The sequence below is a fragment of the Cotesia glomerata genome, linkage group LG10 (assembly GCF_020080835.1).
Source record: "Cotesia glomerata isolate CgM1 linkage group LG10, MPM_Cglom_v2.3, whole genome shotgun sequence".
Lineage (NCBI taxonomy): Eukaryota > Metazoa > Arthropoda > Insecta > Hymenoptera > Braconidae > Cotesia > Cotesia glomerata.
In genome coordinates this window covers 15,810,021-15,826,353 of record NC_058167.1, presented here as the reverse complement: position 1 = coordinate 15,826,353, position 16,333 = coordinate 15,810,021, and the positions used below count along the sequence as shown (strand labels likewise).

The window sequence follows — 16,333 nt, the reverse complement described above, 5'->3', positions numbered from 1 at the left end:
GGTCGGCATTCTCAAATAAGAGCAATTTTTAGAAATGGGTTAAAGTGAAAAAATTAATTATACCCGAGGCTGGTAAGAAAAAAATTCTCTAAAATATGTTTTTTGCAAAAGTATTGCTAATTCGCCACTTTCAATTATATTTAAATTAAACATTATATATATATATCAAATTCTTTTTTAGTCTATAAGGTATTTAAAAATTCGTTTTTAGGGTCTTTTTACCTTTTCTCCCCTACTGTAATTACTATTTAACTGCAGGGAGTGTCGATGATTTCATACCTTCTGCGAAATTCGCATCCTTATCTAAAAATTTCTCTCACTTTTAAATGTTGACTGACTACTCCCAAAGTGAATACATACGTAACTAGCCGGGAGGTAAGAAAATTAAGCTTTGAGCCATTCGATGAAATTATATTCTGAGCTTAAGAATTTTTTTCTTGATTCAAGAAAATCATATTATTGGTATAAAATTTTTTTTCTTGAGTAAATTTGACTTTTTTATCAGTGTATACAAAGCTATAAGATAAAAGCCCCAATAGATGATCATGTACCAGTATATGATCACTCCATGTATTTGTATACCTATATTTGTGAATATAGATATAAAAATACACTTTTACCTTATATTAAAAAACTATCTCTATATTTTGACCTTACTACTTTCTGCTGAAATTGGGCACTCAAAAGTAAAAGATCAAACCCAACCTAAAGAGTTTTCATAGTACAAAATTAATTTCTACTTAAAATAATTATTTTAAGGTACATGTCCCAAATCTTGACAATTTCCCAGTCATTGTATCAACTAAAAATTTGACAAATTCTTCAATTAATTCGAGGTGAATATCTCGATAGAAGAATAAAAGTTTCAAGAGAACATTTTTCCCTTTATTAAAAAAATAAACTCGATCAAAGAAAATTTAAAATAATTAGATTATTTTGAATCAAACAGAAATTTTTCTCAATTCAAAATTTTTTCTTTCAAGCTAAACAAATTTTTCCATCAATCTAAAAAGAAATAAATCCTTGAGTTTTTTTGGCCTCGAGCCGAAAAACAACAGAATGTTGAAAGCATCTCTCGCAATTGTAAAAATCTAAAATCCTGGTAGAAATTTTTCCAGTCAGCTGAACTCGTCAAAAAAGTGTAAAAAAAAAAAAAAAAGACAATAAACTTACTCTCCAACTCTTTCGCCATTCCAGCAATGTTTGTCCGGATACTCCTCACATATATTGTCTGCGAGAGTGCCGTAGAAAGTCCGCGACCTGACGACGCTTGCCAGAAAGTTTCCCAGCTGCACGTGGAGTTGCGTGGGCACTGGTCGGTGCGGCTGCGTATTCACCGGGTGAACTGACTTGAGTCTCTCCTCAAGACTAGGCGGCGACGAGGAAGATGACGCCGGTAATGAGGATACCCCCCATTTTCCGGCCAGAGGGTAGAGCTGGTGCGGGTGGACCTCGGGAACTACTTTGCCTGGTTGCAACTCCGAGCGACCACACACGTTCCGCACCTGTAATTATGTTAAATGAACAAATAAAATAAAATGATAAATACATTGCATTATAATAAATAATAAATCAATTGCAATTATAATTTATGATAAATGATTAATCGTGTGTTATTGTAATTTATGTTCAGTATTATATTTTATTATATTATAATACACCGTAATAAAAAAAAGAAAAAAAATTAAATATGCAGGGAATGTAGAGATGGTCCTGATAGAGCAACGTCGAGTAGCAGTGACAAGATGAACGTTGACATGATCAAATAGACAACGTTATCGCGCTAAAAGATGCGTGTTTACACGCAACCGCACATTATGTATTCCACCACTTAATCTTTCATTGTTTTCTGGCTCTCTGTTATTTATTTTTATACTCTCTAAGTATGGTATATTACTACTTTATGTTGTACGGTCTTATGATATGACACTCGTTAAAATTTTACACGCCCGTCCTATGTACTACCTTTTATTATTATTTTATTACACCGATTCTCATTCTTCATTCTGTAAAAACTCCAGCACAATAAGACATTAAATCTGGATTTTTCATCATTTTATTCATGCGGTGAATTACAACGCGCTTGCTGATTTAAATTTCTCGTCGGTAATTGTTTCCTCTGAAAATTTTATAATGGTGTTTAAGTTTTCAAGTATAGTGGACAAAAAATTGGTGAGTTTGGAAAAAAATTTTGGGCTTAAAGGTTTTGTGAAGAATTTTAGCATTTTTGAGTTAAATATTGGTGAAACAACACAGAAAAAAAAAGGTACTTGAATCAAGTACACATAATTTTGAAGAACTTCATCTTCTTGATTTGAGCAAAAAAATTCTTAAGCTAAGAAATTTTTACTTAGTTTAAGTAAATTTTTCGTCTTGATTCAAGATAAATACCCTCTTCAAAATTATTTTCTTGGTTCAAGAATTTTCCTCTTGAATCAAATTAATTTTTTTTTCAGTGAAGGAAAAATTTTCATTCAATAAAGCTTTCTTACAATTTTTTTTATCTACAAAAAATTCTTGCTAATTAATTTTTGCTGAAAATCTTTGTCTGGATTTTTTAACAAAATTTTATTATCTTTTATTGTAAGATTTTTCGTACTTTTTATAAAAACATTGTTAAAGTATTGAAAAAGACGTGTTTAAAGTAACTCATGATTTTATTGATTTAATAATTTTAAAATTCAATAAAAATTTGCATGAATTTATTTACAGTAAAAAAATAAAAATTTTTATAAATAAAGCTAGAACACGTCATCGCATTATCCAAAAGATATATATTTCTTATAAAAAGTTAGTTTCATTTTTCGCGACAAAAACTCTGACGTCTAAATATATTTTTGACTAATACGTTTTGAAAAAAGTTTTAAATTGCAGTCTTGTACACTTTTATAATTTACGATCGAGAGAATAGAACAGAAAGAAACTAAAAAAAATAAGAAATAAAAAAAAAACTGAAAGATAAATAGCAGAATAAAGTCTGAGAGTACGAGTTGAATAAAAAATAAACGTTCTTAAAAATTCATTCGGATATTTTTTGCAACAAAGTTTAGCTATTTTTTCAAGGCCACTACTTTAAAATAAGTATAAAAGTAACTAAACCTGCTGGTTTGAATTTTAGACAGGTATATTTAAATTCACCAACTGATTAAGACGACGTGTAGGCGTGTGTCGTGCTACTCTTTTTCTCTCCGCTTACAAGACCTTTTTTTGCTGCTACTTTATTTTTATTTATTATTAATTTTATCTCCCATTTTTTTTTTCCGTTTTACGCAACTCAACTTGACTTCATACTTAAACATTTAAATGATATCGTACCATACATAGAAATACATGTATAATGTACGATATTAACATCACATCGCATGGAGTCTCCATAAATTGATATATCGCGTATGAATTATAAAAATATTTAAGAAGATCATAAATATTATTTTACAGAGGTGTTTTTTTTTGTATTACAGCTAAATATATTTTAATTCTTGACAAATCTTAAAAATTCTGATAGTATTTTATAACTTATGCCTTTCTTTATTGACAAAAAATATGCAGAAAATTTGAAAGAATTTTTTTGTTAAAAAATTTGATAAAATAAACTTTTATTTTAAAAATGCTCCATCTGTTAAAAATATTTTTAATCATGTTAAAGTTGGCTTATTTTTCATAAATGTAATACAAGTTGTTATTTGCAATCCAAATTACTTAATAATGTATTATTACAATTAAAAATTCGATTAATAAATGTGTCAAAATTTTACTAATATAATTTTTTTAGAAGTTTTCTTAGTAGTAATTTACTTGTTGCAAAAATCCAAAAAATGAAAGATGTTTGCTAATTTAAATTTCAATGCAAAAATTAGTAAATAAAAATATTTACAAACAAAAAGTCGTATTATAGCGAGCAAATTTGGTAAAATATCGTGAGCGGTCAAATAAAGAAGGATTCTACTGTTGTAAAATATTCAAAAAAATTCATCCAAAAATTGAAAAAGAAAATAAACATGTTTACCTAAATGATTACACTAACTAGTGCGTTATCGTTTTCACATGTAATTCGACACCTTTGTCTGTTGGTTTACGCCCGTGGGTTTAGTTCAGAACTTTTTATACATTTTTTTTTTATTATATATTACATATATATTTATCTTTCTTCTTTCTTGTGAACATTATATCCTTTTTCTTATTTTAGTTCTACCTACACTTATACAATATCTATACATATATACAATTATATATTTCCTTCTATTCTCTTACCAACCATCTACAGGTGACTCACCGACGGATATTGAAAGCTGATTCATCCTTTTAGCTGTATGCTAAATTTCTTAAGGATTCTTTCTTTTTTACCACACCGTCAATTCATATTTTCGAAGAAAAAATATTTTTATAAAACACTACCTGCAGTAATGTTTGGTGTAAACTAGCCTATTCAATGGGATATAATAATACTAACCGAATAATATTTTTTTCAAAATATGTACTTATACTATATTAGTAGGCAATATAAACACTTCATTTTTCATATTCTTCTAATTTTATGTCTTTTTACACAAAAGCATTCCACTTTTAAATAATCTATTGAGCTCTACTTCAAAGCAAGGTACTCTATTATATTATTGGGAGGAATTCTGTTCATGGAGCTTAAGATGGAGAGGAAATTTAATTATTTGAAAGCTTTGATTGTTTGAAACAGACTGATTGAAACCTTTTAAAATCGAGATTTAATTATTGAGGAAAGTCGAACGACAACAACAGTATAGTATAAATAACAATAGTTATTCTATTGAAATTTCAGGAGCTATAATCTAAATTGTTGTATAATTAAGAAATGACCTTGGATCTTGTGAACTATTGACATTTTTAAAGATATAAGCTCATCCCGATGTTACATTCATCAAGAGCTTTCATTTAAGTACCCACATCAATTTTTTCATATATTTATATATATTATATGTATGTATATATGAAAAATATATCAAAAATGCAAGTGGGTACTCAAATGAAAGCTCTTGATGAGTGTAACATCGCGATAAGCTTATATCTTTAAAAATGTCAATAGTTCACAAGACACAACGTCATTTCTTAATTATTGACATTTTTCAAGATATAAGCTCATCCCGATGTTACACTCATCAAGAGCTTTCATTTGACTACCCACATGCATTTTTTATATATTTTTCATATATACATATATATAAATATATAAAATATATGAAAAATTGATGTGGGTACTCAAATGAAAGCTCTTGATGAGTGTAACATTGGGATGAACTTATATCTTTAAAAATGTCAATAGTTAAGAAAATTATGTGCAATTTAGCAAAAGTCATTATTTAATAAAGCAAAATGTTTTTTATTTATAGTTTACAAGTGACTGCAAGGTTGCTAGTTGCAATTTTTTTTTTTTTTTTTTTTTTTTTTATTTATTTGAATATACGTCGACTAGCTATGTACATTTTGTAACATGTCAATAAGTCAATATTCGAATTTCACCATTTTTGGTAAATAAATTTAATAAACATGAAATAGTCACGATTTTACTCGATGAAATTGAAAAAATAAAAGAACTGTCATATCAATTTTTTTATTTTTTATTTCTACTTTCGATGGGTGACATAAAGCAATAAAATATTTAGAAAGGAATGCGCCATTTCTAAATTGTGGATCAAAAGTCGGAATTTAATTTGACGGACTTGTTAAATTATTATTATCTTATAAAAAAGTATATTATATGTACGCTGTAATATTTCAATAAATTTCCATCATAATTAATCAATTTTGACTTTTAAAAATTATTTTCCAAAGTACCATTAATAAAGTACTATAAAGTATTATGTTCTTTGATTTATATTTCCGATTAAAATTTTCATTGAACATTGCAAAGTTTACCTCAATCAATATTACCGCAGCAAGCACATGTGACAGTACATGTTCATTGAATCTGTCATTATTCAGAGAATTAAATGAAATGGAGCATTATTTACAGCAAGCCAAGTGTAAATATTTATTGTTGATATATTTGAGCAAAATCTAATTATTTATTACTCACTTTTTTATGTGTTTTGTAAATTATGATAGTACCTGTTATTTATTTTGAATTAATTAAAACTATTAATTAATAAACCCAAAAGTTTCAGACTTTCAATACCAATGATACGATGGAAACAATACTTTTAACAAGCTACCTACCGGATGTTTTGTCCATCTGGGAGTATGATTGTTTTTTATAAACCTCTAATGTTTTTATTTAGTTCAATTTTATCCAATATTGTTCCATAGAAATTGTTTTTAAATTATTACACTACCGAACAAAATTTTCAAATAAAGTTACAATTGATTGTTCCTGATTTGATTGTTAAAATTACATCTCGTTACTCTGCAGCATAAAAAGTTTTAATACTAACAAACAAATGAAATTTTAATTAATTTTCTTTATTTTGACAACAATATAGTGCTTCAATAGTACTTCATTTGTATTTCCGTGGCTTTGAAACCAGGGATGAAACCATACATCGGTCAATTGTAATTTAATTGTTTTTTTTTTTATTACGGAAATTTTCAAGAATTTAATTACGAGTCATTGGTACTTTTCTTGCATAATCAAAGTTTGCTTCTGCAAGAATTGTTTTTATATAAAGCAAATATCAAATGAAAACTTTTAAAAAATCAGTACAAAGAGCAAAATATTTTTTAACGCAAGTTAATAATATTTTTTAATTTTGGTAAGTGTTTAGTTTTACGATCACTTGATTTTTTGATATAAAAAATAAAAAAATTAACGCTTGGAAATTTTTTAATAATTTTTAAAGGCTATTAATTTGAAGAAAAATTTTACATTTAAATGTTTTTCTAATAAAATCAATTTCCAAAATTAAAAAAAAAATTTTTTAGAAATATCTTTAATTAAAAAATTGACTTAAAACATTTTATATAATTATTTTATTTTTAATGAACTTAAAAAAAAATTAATTCATTGAGAAAAAGAAGAAATATTATCCAGACAAAAATTTCTTGTTTCAATAATTTATTCAAATAAACCATTTAATTTATTAATTTTTTTACAAAAGAATATTAATACATGCTCTCATTATAATATTCAAACGAATAAATTAATTTTAATGAAGTAAAAACTATTTTAATCACTTCGAAAAATTCTTCAGACTAGAGAAGATATTCTCGATAATTATTAAAAATCAATATATTATTTGCAAGGAAATTCTGCTAAAATAAGTAATTTTGTCTCCGTGTAATTTTAATGAAGAAATATTTCTGACTCGAACTTTGGAATTGATTTAAATAATCAAGAATTAGAAATGTCTAAATTGGTCATATTAAGTCATACTAATAATTGATTTTCAATTATTAAAATTAAAATAAATATTGTTATAATTTAGCTTGGAAATAACAAATTAAACAGTTATTGACCTTGTTGATTTCTTAAGCTGAGATGAATGAATTTAATTCTTATTGGCAAACAAATAAATAAGTAAAATAAAGAATTTAAAGTAATTGATAAATTGAAAGTATCGTCTTCCTGTTCATTGAGGAGGAATCAGACGCGATTGTCAGCTCGTCCAGACTTGATTGTCAATGAGACATATTACCCAATGAATTTTAATCAATTAAGCATTAAACATCAAATAGCAGATTGTAGATTGTAGATTGCAGATAGTGAATGGCAACTATTTATATCAGAATTGCTCGCAATAATGACCAAGTAAATTTATACATAGTACGGTTAATAGTTTATTTAACGGCAGCAGGCTACAATGAAGTTAAATATATGACGGCGTAAAGGTGAGCGGAAGTGGAGGTATAGATAATGGAGTGCGCTAAGGGTGAAGAGATGAATCGATATAGAAGCCCGTTTGGTTGTCAAGTGCGGTCTCGAGTTCTGAGTCAAAGTAGTCTACACAAGCTGCAACCATCAGACCCAATGACGGGTAAAGGATGTGAGGAATGTGGTGGGTGCGCCTCTTCACTTCTCCCTCTTATATTCATACTTTTATTTCTTCTTTTCTCTTACCCTCATCCTATCCACTCTACCTGCTTTTTTTTTCACAATGAACTTCCATAAATTTTTTTTTTCATTCATTTCTGCCCGCAAAAATTCAATAATTAGCATTTTACTAATTTTTTCACCGATTTTGAATAATCTTTACTTTAATAAGCCAATTATAGGGGTTTTAGTTTTTTTGCATGTAAAACTAATCGATAAAAAAATTATTAGTACCTATTATGAGTAATTGATTGACTTGATTAAAAATTTTATAAATTAATTGTGAATTTTTTACAAATGACATCAAATCAATTGATTATTTTTCAAGAAAAAGGACTATTTGGTTTCACTAAAAATTGATGGATCAATTACCAAAACATATTTTGCATTGCACTATAAAGTTACATTTCTTAAGTATAAAAAGCGGAATATTTAAAAAGAAACTTTTCAAAACTTTATAGATGTTTTAAAATTTCCTTTGTAATCTAATAGTAAACTTTTATTCTTCAATATTTATGCAAACTATTTAACTTCAAACGTAACTATAAAAGTTTTTTAATTGGAGTTGAAGTTTCTTTATCAAACTGTTGAACAAAAAACATAAAAATTGGAAATAATTTTTACTATAATAATAAAATGAAGCTCAACACATGTTCATAAACCAAAATATGATAATGTGATAAAAATCAAATTTTACTGAATCAATAAATTAACTTAAATGTTGAATTGTTTTGATGCTAAATGACCGTTTGAGGTGTGCAATTTGAGACTTTGTAAATTATTGTTATTGAACAAATTGACATGGAAAACACACATTATCTTAGATTATTACGCACTGCAAGCAAAAAACAAGTGAACAGCAATAAAAAAGTGGTAAAAAAATAAGCTGAAGTTATAAAAGTCGTTTATAAAAGAGTATAGCCGATCGTTGAAACTCGATTATTCCTGCTACTTGCGAATTGAGAATTGAGGATGAGTAAAAAGAGGTTACGGTAAGAGGTAAGAGGTAAGATGTTTGAGGGAGGAGAAAAGAAGCTGAGAAAGAGGGAGTGAGTAAGCGAGATCCTGGAGGAACTTAGCCGGCGGCAAAGTCGCGGTATCCTTTATATATCCTAGCAGTTTGGAATTCGTCCGGTGGAATCTCTATAACGGACTCGGTCTTTTACTTTTCCCTTCCGTTCTGTTCCAGCGTCAACGGGAATAACCGTCTTTCTTTATTCTTTTCATCCACACCTCTTCCTTCTTTATTCTTTATTATTATTTCTTCTTATTTTCTTTCTTCTTTCCTGTTTTCTCCCTCGGCACTCACTTTCAAATAATTCCTCTACTCGGCGGAATATATCCCGGCTAGCTATCCGAGATCCGAGCAGAGGGTACATCAAGGCCCTCTTCTTTCTCCAAGGAATTTTTTCACTCCTACCTTCTACCGGTAACAGCAGTTTGCGGACTATATAAGCTCAGGATTTCAAACTCACTCGGATTTATTCATCTCGAGCAGGTTACCAAAAAGCCTAATGTATGGTGTGTAGAAATTTATATTCTGTATAATGCATAAAATTCAAGTCAAAAAAAAAAAAAAAAATAAAAACCCAAACTGGGAATACTATATACTGATTTATTTACTACAAATATCAAAACTTTCAGAGCATGCATACCGAAAATTTAAAACTACATCACATTATGGTAAGTTTCCTTCTACATTGACCTATATTTTTATTACATCTTATTGATTTCTTATAATGTTTGCTCGGAGACTTCTATCCGCCTAAGGTATGTATTTTATATATTTTATCAGCAAAAACATTCACTCTTAAAAAAGGTCGGGGTGGAAATGCTACTAAAAATTTTACACCATCTTGCTGTCAATTCCGGTATAAGGGATAAGAAATATAATAAAATTGATAAACGTTTTTTTTTATCGAAAATTTAATTTCCTCTTGAAAAAATATTACGACTCTATCATTTGAATATTCCATTCACTATTAAAAATATTATTCTGGATTCAAACAATTTTTCTTCTCTTTTAAATTTGGATTCCAACTAGAATATCAAAAATTGATAAGAATATTTTCTATAGAAAATTAAATTTTCTACAAAAAGCTTTTTCGTTATTCTCCCATATCTTTAATATTTAACTCACTATTAAATTTTCAAACAGGAGAATAATTTTTAACTAAAAAAATTTTTCTGTACTTTTGATTTTCAATTCTGACCAAAATATCAAAAATACAAAAAAGTTGACAATGACCTTTCTTGTATAAAATTAAATTCATCCACAAAAATGGTCTCAATACTTAATTTAGACAATTAAAGTTCCCAATAATTTAGATTATTTAAAAGCGAATTTTTATAAACTGAACGAAGCAAACCCAGCATTTACTATAAATGAAACATTATTGGTGCTTAAAACTTTCACACCGAATGATTACACCTACCCGAAGGCCAGTAATCTTGACAAGGTCCACCTAAGTCCATAATAGCAGAAAAATAAATCCATGTGAGATGTGAGGTGAAGCCGGAGAATAAATAACACATTATAACGTTTGTAAGTAAAGTGTGTGTTATAGGTTTAACAGAGGCCGACAACACAACAGGATGACCAAAAACAAGCTTTTGAACATGAAAGATTAGCTGGTTGGACAATTTGTGCGTCACGAGGTAAAAATTTAACGTATGGTAGTTAAGTGTAGTAGGTAGAACAAGAAAGTTGTTAAAAGTGCCGTTGTCAAGACAGAGAGGACTGAAGAATAGAATAGAATAAGAAAATAAGTATAAGTAAGTAAGCAAGCAAGAAGGTGAAGGAGAGAAGAAAAGATAGCTGGTTGAAAGCTGCAGCCACATAATATAACACAACCGGCAACAAGAGTCACATGGCAACAGCAATCTCCTTCCTCTTATATCCTCATTTTTTTATTCTTAAACAGAGATTTTTTACTCGTTTTCTTATTCTTTCAAAAAACCTACCCACCCTCTTCGCTTGTATTCCATTCAGCTATTTTGTATTTTGTATTCTATATTCTATATTCTATATTCTATTCCAAGTTAGCCCTTCTTTCTTCACTTCTTCTCTTCCCTCTATATTATAGCACGCCAAGCACTACCTGTCCGAACTCGCACACCGCGATTATATCGCCGCCGCAGGTACATTTTAAAACTTATGTAGCATAGCGTCTGTCACGATACCACCGGCCCAATCTAATATATAACCGTTCGATGTTCGACCTGGCCAACAAACTACCGATCAGACCGAGTAGAGACTAGATCACAATTACACACATTCCCTTTTATTACCATTTTGTTTTCAAATATTTGGTCAAGTGATGTGATACCATTTTACTTCTGTCTGTCACTGATTTTTCAATTCAATACGCTGATTGTTCTTTTTTTTAGTGACACAAAATGGAAATTTATTGTAAATCCAGATGTTGCTTTATATACATATCAAATTTACAGAAATACGGGCAATTATTTTTTATTCCAATTTAGTTATTGATTTTTTATGTTTCGCTAAAGCTTGCATCGTTTTTGGTAAATTATGTCTGAACTTTTTGACGTTTTAATTATAATTTAGAGTAATAAAAGTTATTGAAATTAAATAAAATGTTATTATTTATTTATGCTTGTGTTAGATAAAAGTTTGAAAATTTTAATACTGACAAATGATTGACATTTCAATTAATTTTCTTTATTTTATAACAATACGGTGCCTCAGTAGTACTTTATTTGTATTTCAGTGGCTTTGAAAGAGGATGAAACCATACATAGGTCAATTGTAATTAAATTGATATTTTTAATTACGGAAATTCCCGCGAATTTAATTACGAGTCATTGATACTTTTCTTGTATATTTATGAAAGAATTGTTTTTACATGAAGTAACTATCAAATGACAATTAAATAAATGAGTAAATGACAGTACTAAACAATTATCAAAATAACAATGATTAATCCAAGAAAATAATAGTTGAAAACAAAAAAAAAATAAATAAGCTTCATCTTCAGCTGAAGTTAGCAAGATAACTTAGCGCTAATTCAAACGTATAAGCTTCTTAAGGAAAACTTTCATTTTCTCCCTCAGTATGCTCACTCTAAGTATAAAAACAACTTTTGATATTTTGATATCCAACTTTTTCTTATAAAAGTCAAGTTATAGATGTACATTTCAGGATTCCGTATTTTTAGCCATAGAAAATTGAAAAATAAATAATACGGTTTTTTTAAACTTATTTTTTTCCATGACAGATTGAATAAAATAAACGGAGCATAAAAATTCAAAATTTGTATTTCAAAGGCAAACAAACAATGTTTTTTCTGTCAAACATATATTTTGAGCGTGAAAATGGAACAGATTGAACAAAAAAAACCTTTTGATATGAATAGAATAATTTTTATCAATTCGATCCTTATACTTTCGATTTCATGCCCAATGCTCGATGTAAAAAAAATTAGTTCCATGAATTTATTTTTTGAAACAAATATGGATTTATTGAAAGTTCACTCGAATTTTATAGCCATCATTATTTGATCACAAAGTTGTGTGTAATAATCATACTAATCAGCTCGTGAAATTATATATTTGTCTAAAAATAAGAACTTAAGGATCAGATTTACGAGACAAATTTTTTTGCACAGAAAAAAATGCCCTACTTTTGAATTTCTAAATAACCTTAGTAAAAAAATGCCCAATTCGAATTGGGCATAATTCTCAAAGAAGCACATGAATTACAACTCTGCAAATAATATTTGAAAAAGAAAGTTCATTGAGGACAGAAAAATAATGAAGGACAGAAGTGAAGGAAGTAGACTGCAGATATGAGGAGAAAAATAAACTAGTCTGGTGATGGAATATTGGCAAACTGCCTTTTATTTGTGAATCAATGACCTGACTGACTGGTTAGGTATTTTGGTGGTTCGAAACTCGCTCACAGCACACTTTTGAATCCTACAGACATCATCATGCAAACCAAACACTTGTACATCCGAGTAGAATAAATTTTAACACTTAACACATATATTAAGGCTCTTAAGTGTATAATAGTAAGCCGAGTAGAGGAATAGAAGTGAGGAACGACAACAAAAACGACGACAGCGATTGCTTTTAGATCTGCGACTGGATACCAGTTTGATTCTTCACAGTGGAGTCTAATATAAGAGAGTCATCGTATTTAAATTGTTACTCACTAGTTTAATAATAGATTCAACAAAAAAGAAGCTAATAAGATAAAAATAGGCATTAAGCCTCATCAATCATCAACAAATATTTTTAATATAATAATAAATATTAAATAAAAAAAGTAAATAGAAGGAAGTAAGATAATTGATGTAGAAAAGTTGCGATGAGTTGTGATGTAGATCCTAATGATGGTGGTACAAGAATGTGAGGGCGGTGTTCTCCCGAGCTTAAGTTCTCCCGAGTGGGAGTTATAAAAGCTGCGCTCTTGCTCTTCTATATGTTTGAGTGCATCATCCGCGTACGAGATAGAGAAGAGGAAGAGAACTGTACTGCATTTATATACATACATTAAATTTATACTGCATAAGAGAATAAGCGAGCAAGCAGAGCCAAACGACGAATAGAGTGAGATGACTAATGTATCGGCGAAGACTTGAAGGAGAAGAGGAGAATCTTTCGTAAAAGGGAGGCCAGAGGCGAACCTGTTATACCTGAACGAACTCGCACGCATCCAGTTCGAGCCTGTACCAGAGCTCTTTCTGCTCTCTAGCAGTTTTCTCGTATCGGTCTTTGTTCTTTCGGTTCTCTGATGTTCTGGCATGCCGAGGAATAGTATATATAACTATAACTATATCGTACCAGTTACACTGTGCCATCCTGGATTCCTTGATATGCTACGCCATGGACTGCTTTTGCGATACTACCTAAATCAACGGGATTCTGTTTTGAACTAGGATTTGCTTTGCAGATTTTTTTTAATTTTGCTTTTCGAACATTAATTGTGAGTAAAAAAGTAAACTATAACAATCTTTTTTTTACAAAAAAGGTCATCAATTTTTTCAGCCAAAATTTAAAGCCAGAATTTTCTATCCAATTGCCCTAAAAAGAACATAAAGCGTTCCGAGAATTTGAACCAATCTATGTCGGGTTCTTTGGCACGCTCCACAGCTCAGTATGATGAATTTTGACATATGAGGTGTCGTTAAATTTGTCTTAATTGTGGGAGTGACATAGGGTATTATATTTAAGTATGACGTCTGTGGGTAGTCTAGTTTCTTTTGTAACAATTATTTACGTATTCATATCCATACGTAACACTGTCAACATTTTCATCGTTTTTAGTCAAAAATGAATAGGTTATTTATAAGTATCAGTGGGCGTTTTTTGTTAAATATTTCAATCGAGAGTCTTGGTACTAAAATTTGGAATTTATAAAAGATGGCATACCTGCATACTTAATTAATTCCTTCAAGGTATTCGTGAATTATAAAGCCTAGTTATAAGTTTATTGATCAATTTTGCTATTTAAGGGAATCCTAATGAATCCTATTGAATAAATTTATTAATAAAAAAATTAATTTTCTTCATTTTTCTTAATAATGTCACTTTTAAATCGTTTCTATGATTAACTTCAAATAATGAATGTTCAATAATTACGATGATCATTTAAAGATGTATGATCGTCTTGGGAAGTCCTTGATAAATAATTTCCTTGAATAAATTCAAGGTAACTTTGAAATAATTTCGAAATACTTGTATAATACTGATCAAAGACAATTTTATTTGACGGCAAACTTATTTACAAAGATACTTTATACAATTACAAATCCTTTTCCGTTAAAAGATAATGATCTGAATAAAAGTTTAAATTAGTGACATTACATCCGTTTATTTTTGTTATTTTAAAAAAAAAAAAGAATCACGTAGTTTTTTATTGTATTGTTCAAACGTAATTTGAACTCTAAAACAATTTCACGCAGTGGTGAATCACAGGTAGTGTAGAGAAGCGATATACTGTGCAGACTGACTGGACTTTCTCACACACATTACACGAGCATTTGCTTACAGATGTACATGTATGTATGTATGTATACATATATGGAGGTAAAATAACAAGCCAGTAGTGTAGTGTAGTGTGTAATGAGTGTTATGTATGCTGCGGTACCCTGGCTGACGCCCTGAGGAGTTTACTGGAGATGCCTAGATGATTATATCGGCTATGTGGGTGGAGTGCCTGGAGTTGAGCCAGGTTATAGTACGATTTCTAGTTGAGCCAGTGAATCCTCTTAGAAGAGGAAGAGAATGAGCTCTTAGATTCTAAAGAAAATCGGTCGCGTGGAACGAAGAAAAGATATTTTATTATACTATCAAATAAAAAATTAAGTACAAAGGATGAATGCTGAAACAATACTGCAAACAAAGTGAAACAAGGCTGAGCTAAGCCCTAAGAGCTTTTGTATTTTGTATTTGTACCATCGGATAATAATATTTAATACTTTGAGACTCATTTGCTACGTTGTACTATTTAAAGCCGAACGTATAAATTTATATGTATTATGTAGTACATTACAGAACTTTTGCTTAGAACATTGATTTTTATTTTTATTCAAATGCAATTACTGGTGAATATAAAATGGCTCTGTCATCAAAATTCACCCTTGTATTTCCGAACTGGAAATGTACAAAACAACTCCGTCCGAGTTTTAAAAGTCAAAACTACGCAGAATATTTAAATATCAAACAATTTGCCACTTTTAGACTCACAAAGAATTTTGATTTTTTTTAAATAGTCGGTGTACTGGGAGTTGATAAATTTTAATCATCATTATGTAGACTCTATTTGAAACTTTTTAATTCTGGTTAATTATCCATCACTTGTTTGTTTTTTTTTTTTTTTTTTTTTTTGTATAAAAAATCGAAAAATTAACATTTTATTGTATTTATCAGCTGATTTATGATAATAATTATGAAAATTAATTTTTCAATTAGAGTTTTGAAGCTTTATAATTTCAGAAAAAACATATATAATTGTTTATAGAAAATTTAAAATATCATTTTTATTGATTTTATTTCATTTATGAATATTCTAAGAAAGTACCAAGTTTTCACATTTAAATATTTATCGCGAAAATTTCTAGGACACTTTTTCCGCAGAATTAAACTTTTCATTTCACAAGCATTCGAAGTAAACAAACTTATAAAAGTAAAATAGTGTGAGTATGTTTATATGGTATTTGACTTTGATACCTTAATTCTTGCTTTCTTACGATCTGTGCCTTTAAATCATCTCTCTTCACTTCTATTCCCAGTGTTACTGTGTGTGAATATTTATGTGTGCGCACATACTCACATCTTGCGTATTGGTACTTTTATATTAGTGTAAAT

At 29.0% G+C, this 16,333-nt stretch overlaps 1 protein-coding gene across 1 annotated transcript in view; it reads right to left on the bottom strand.

The window, feature by feature from the left end:
* The window catches only part of LOC123272565 (division abnormally delayed protein), a 55,877-nt gene that overhangs the window by 12,928 nt on the left and 26,616 nt on the right, over positions 1–16,333 (bottom strand). Inside the window, exon 5 of the mRNA XM_044739440.1 lies at positions 1,174–1,505. Coding sequence (XP_044595375.1) covers positions 1,174–1,505 — 332 coding nt within the window. The remainder of the gene's footprint in view (positions 1–1,173; positions 1,506–16,333) is intronic.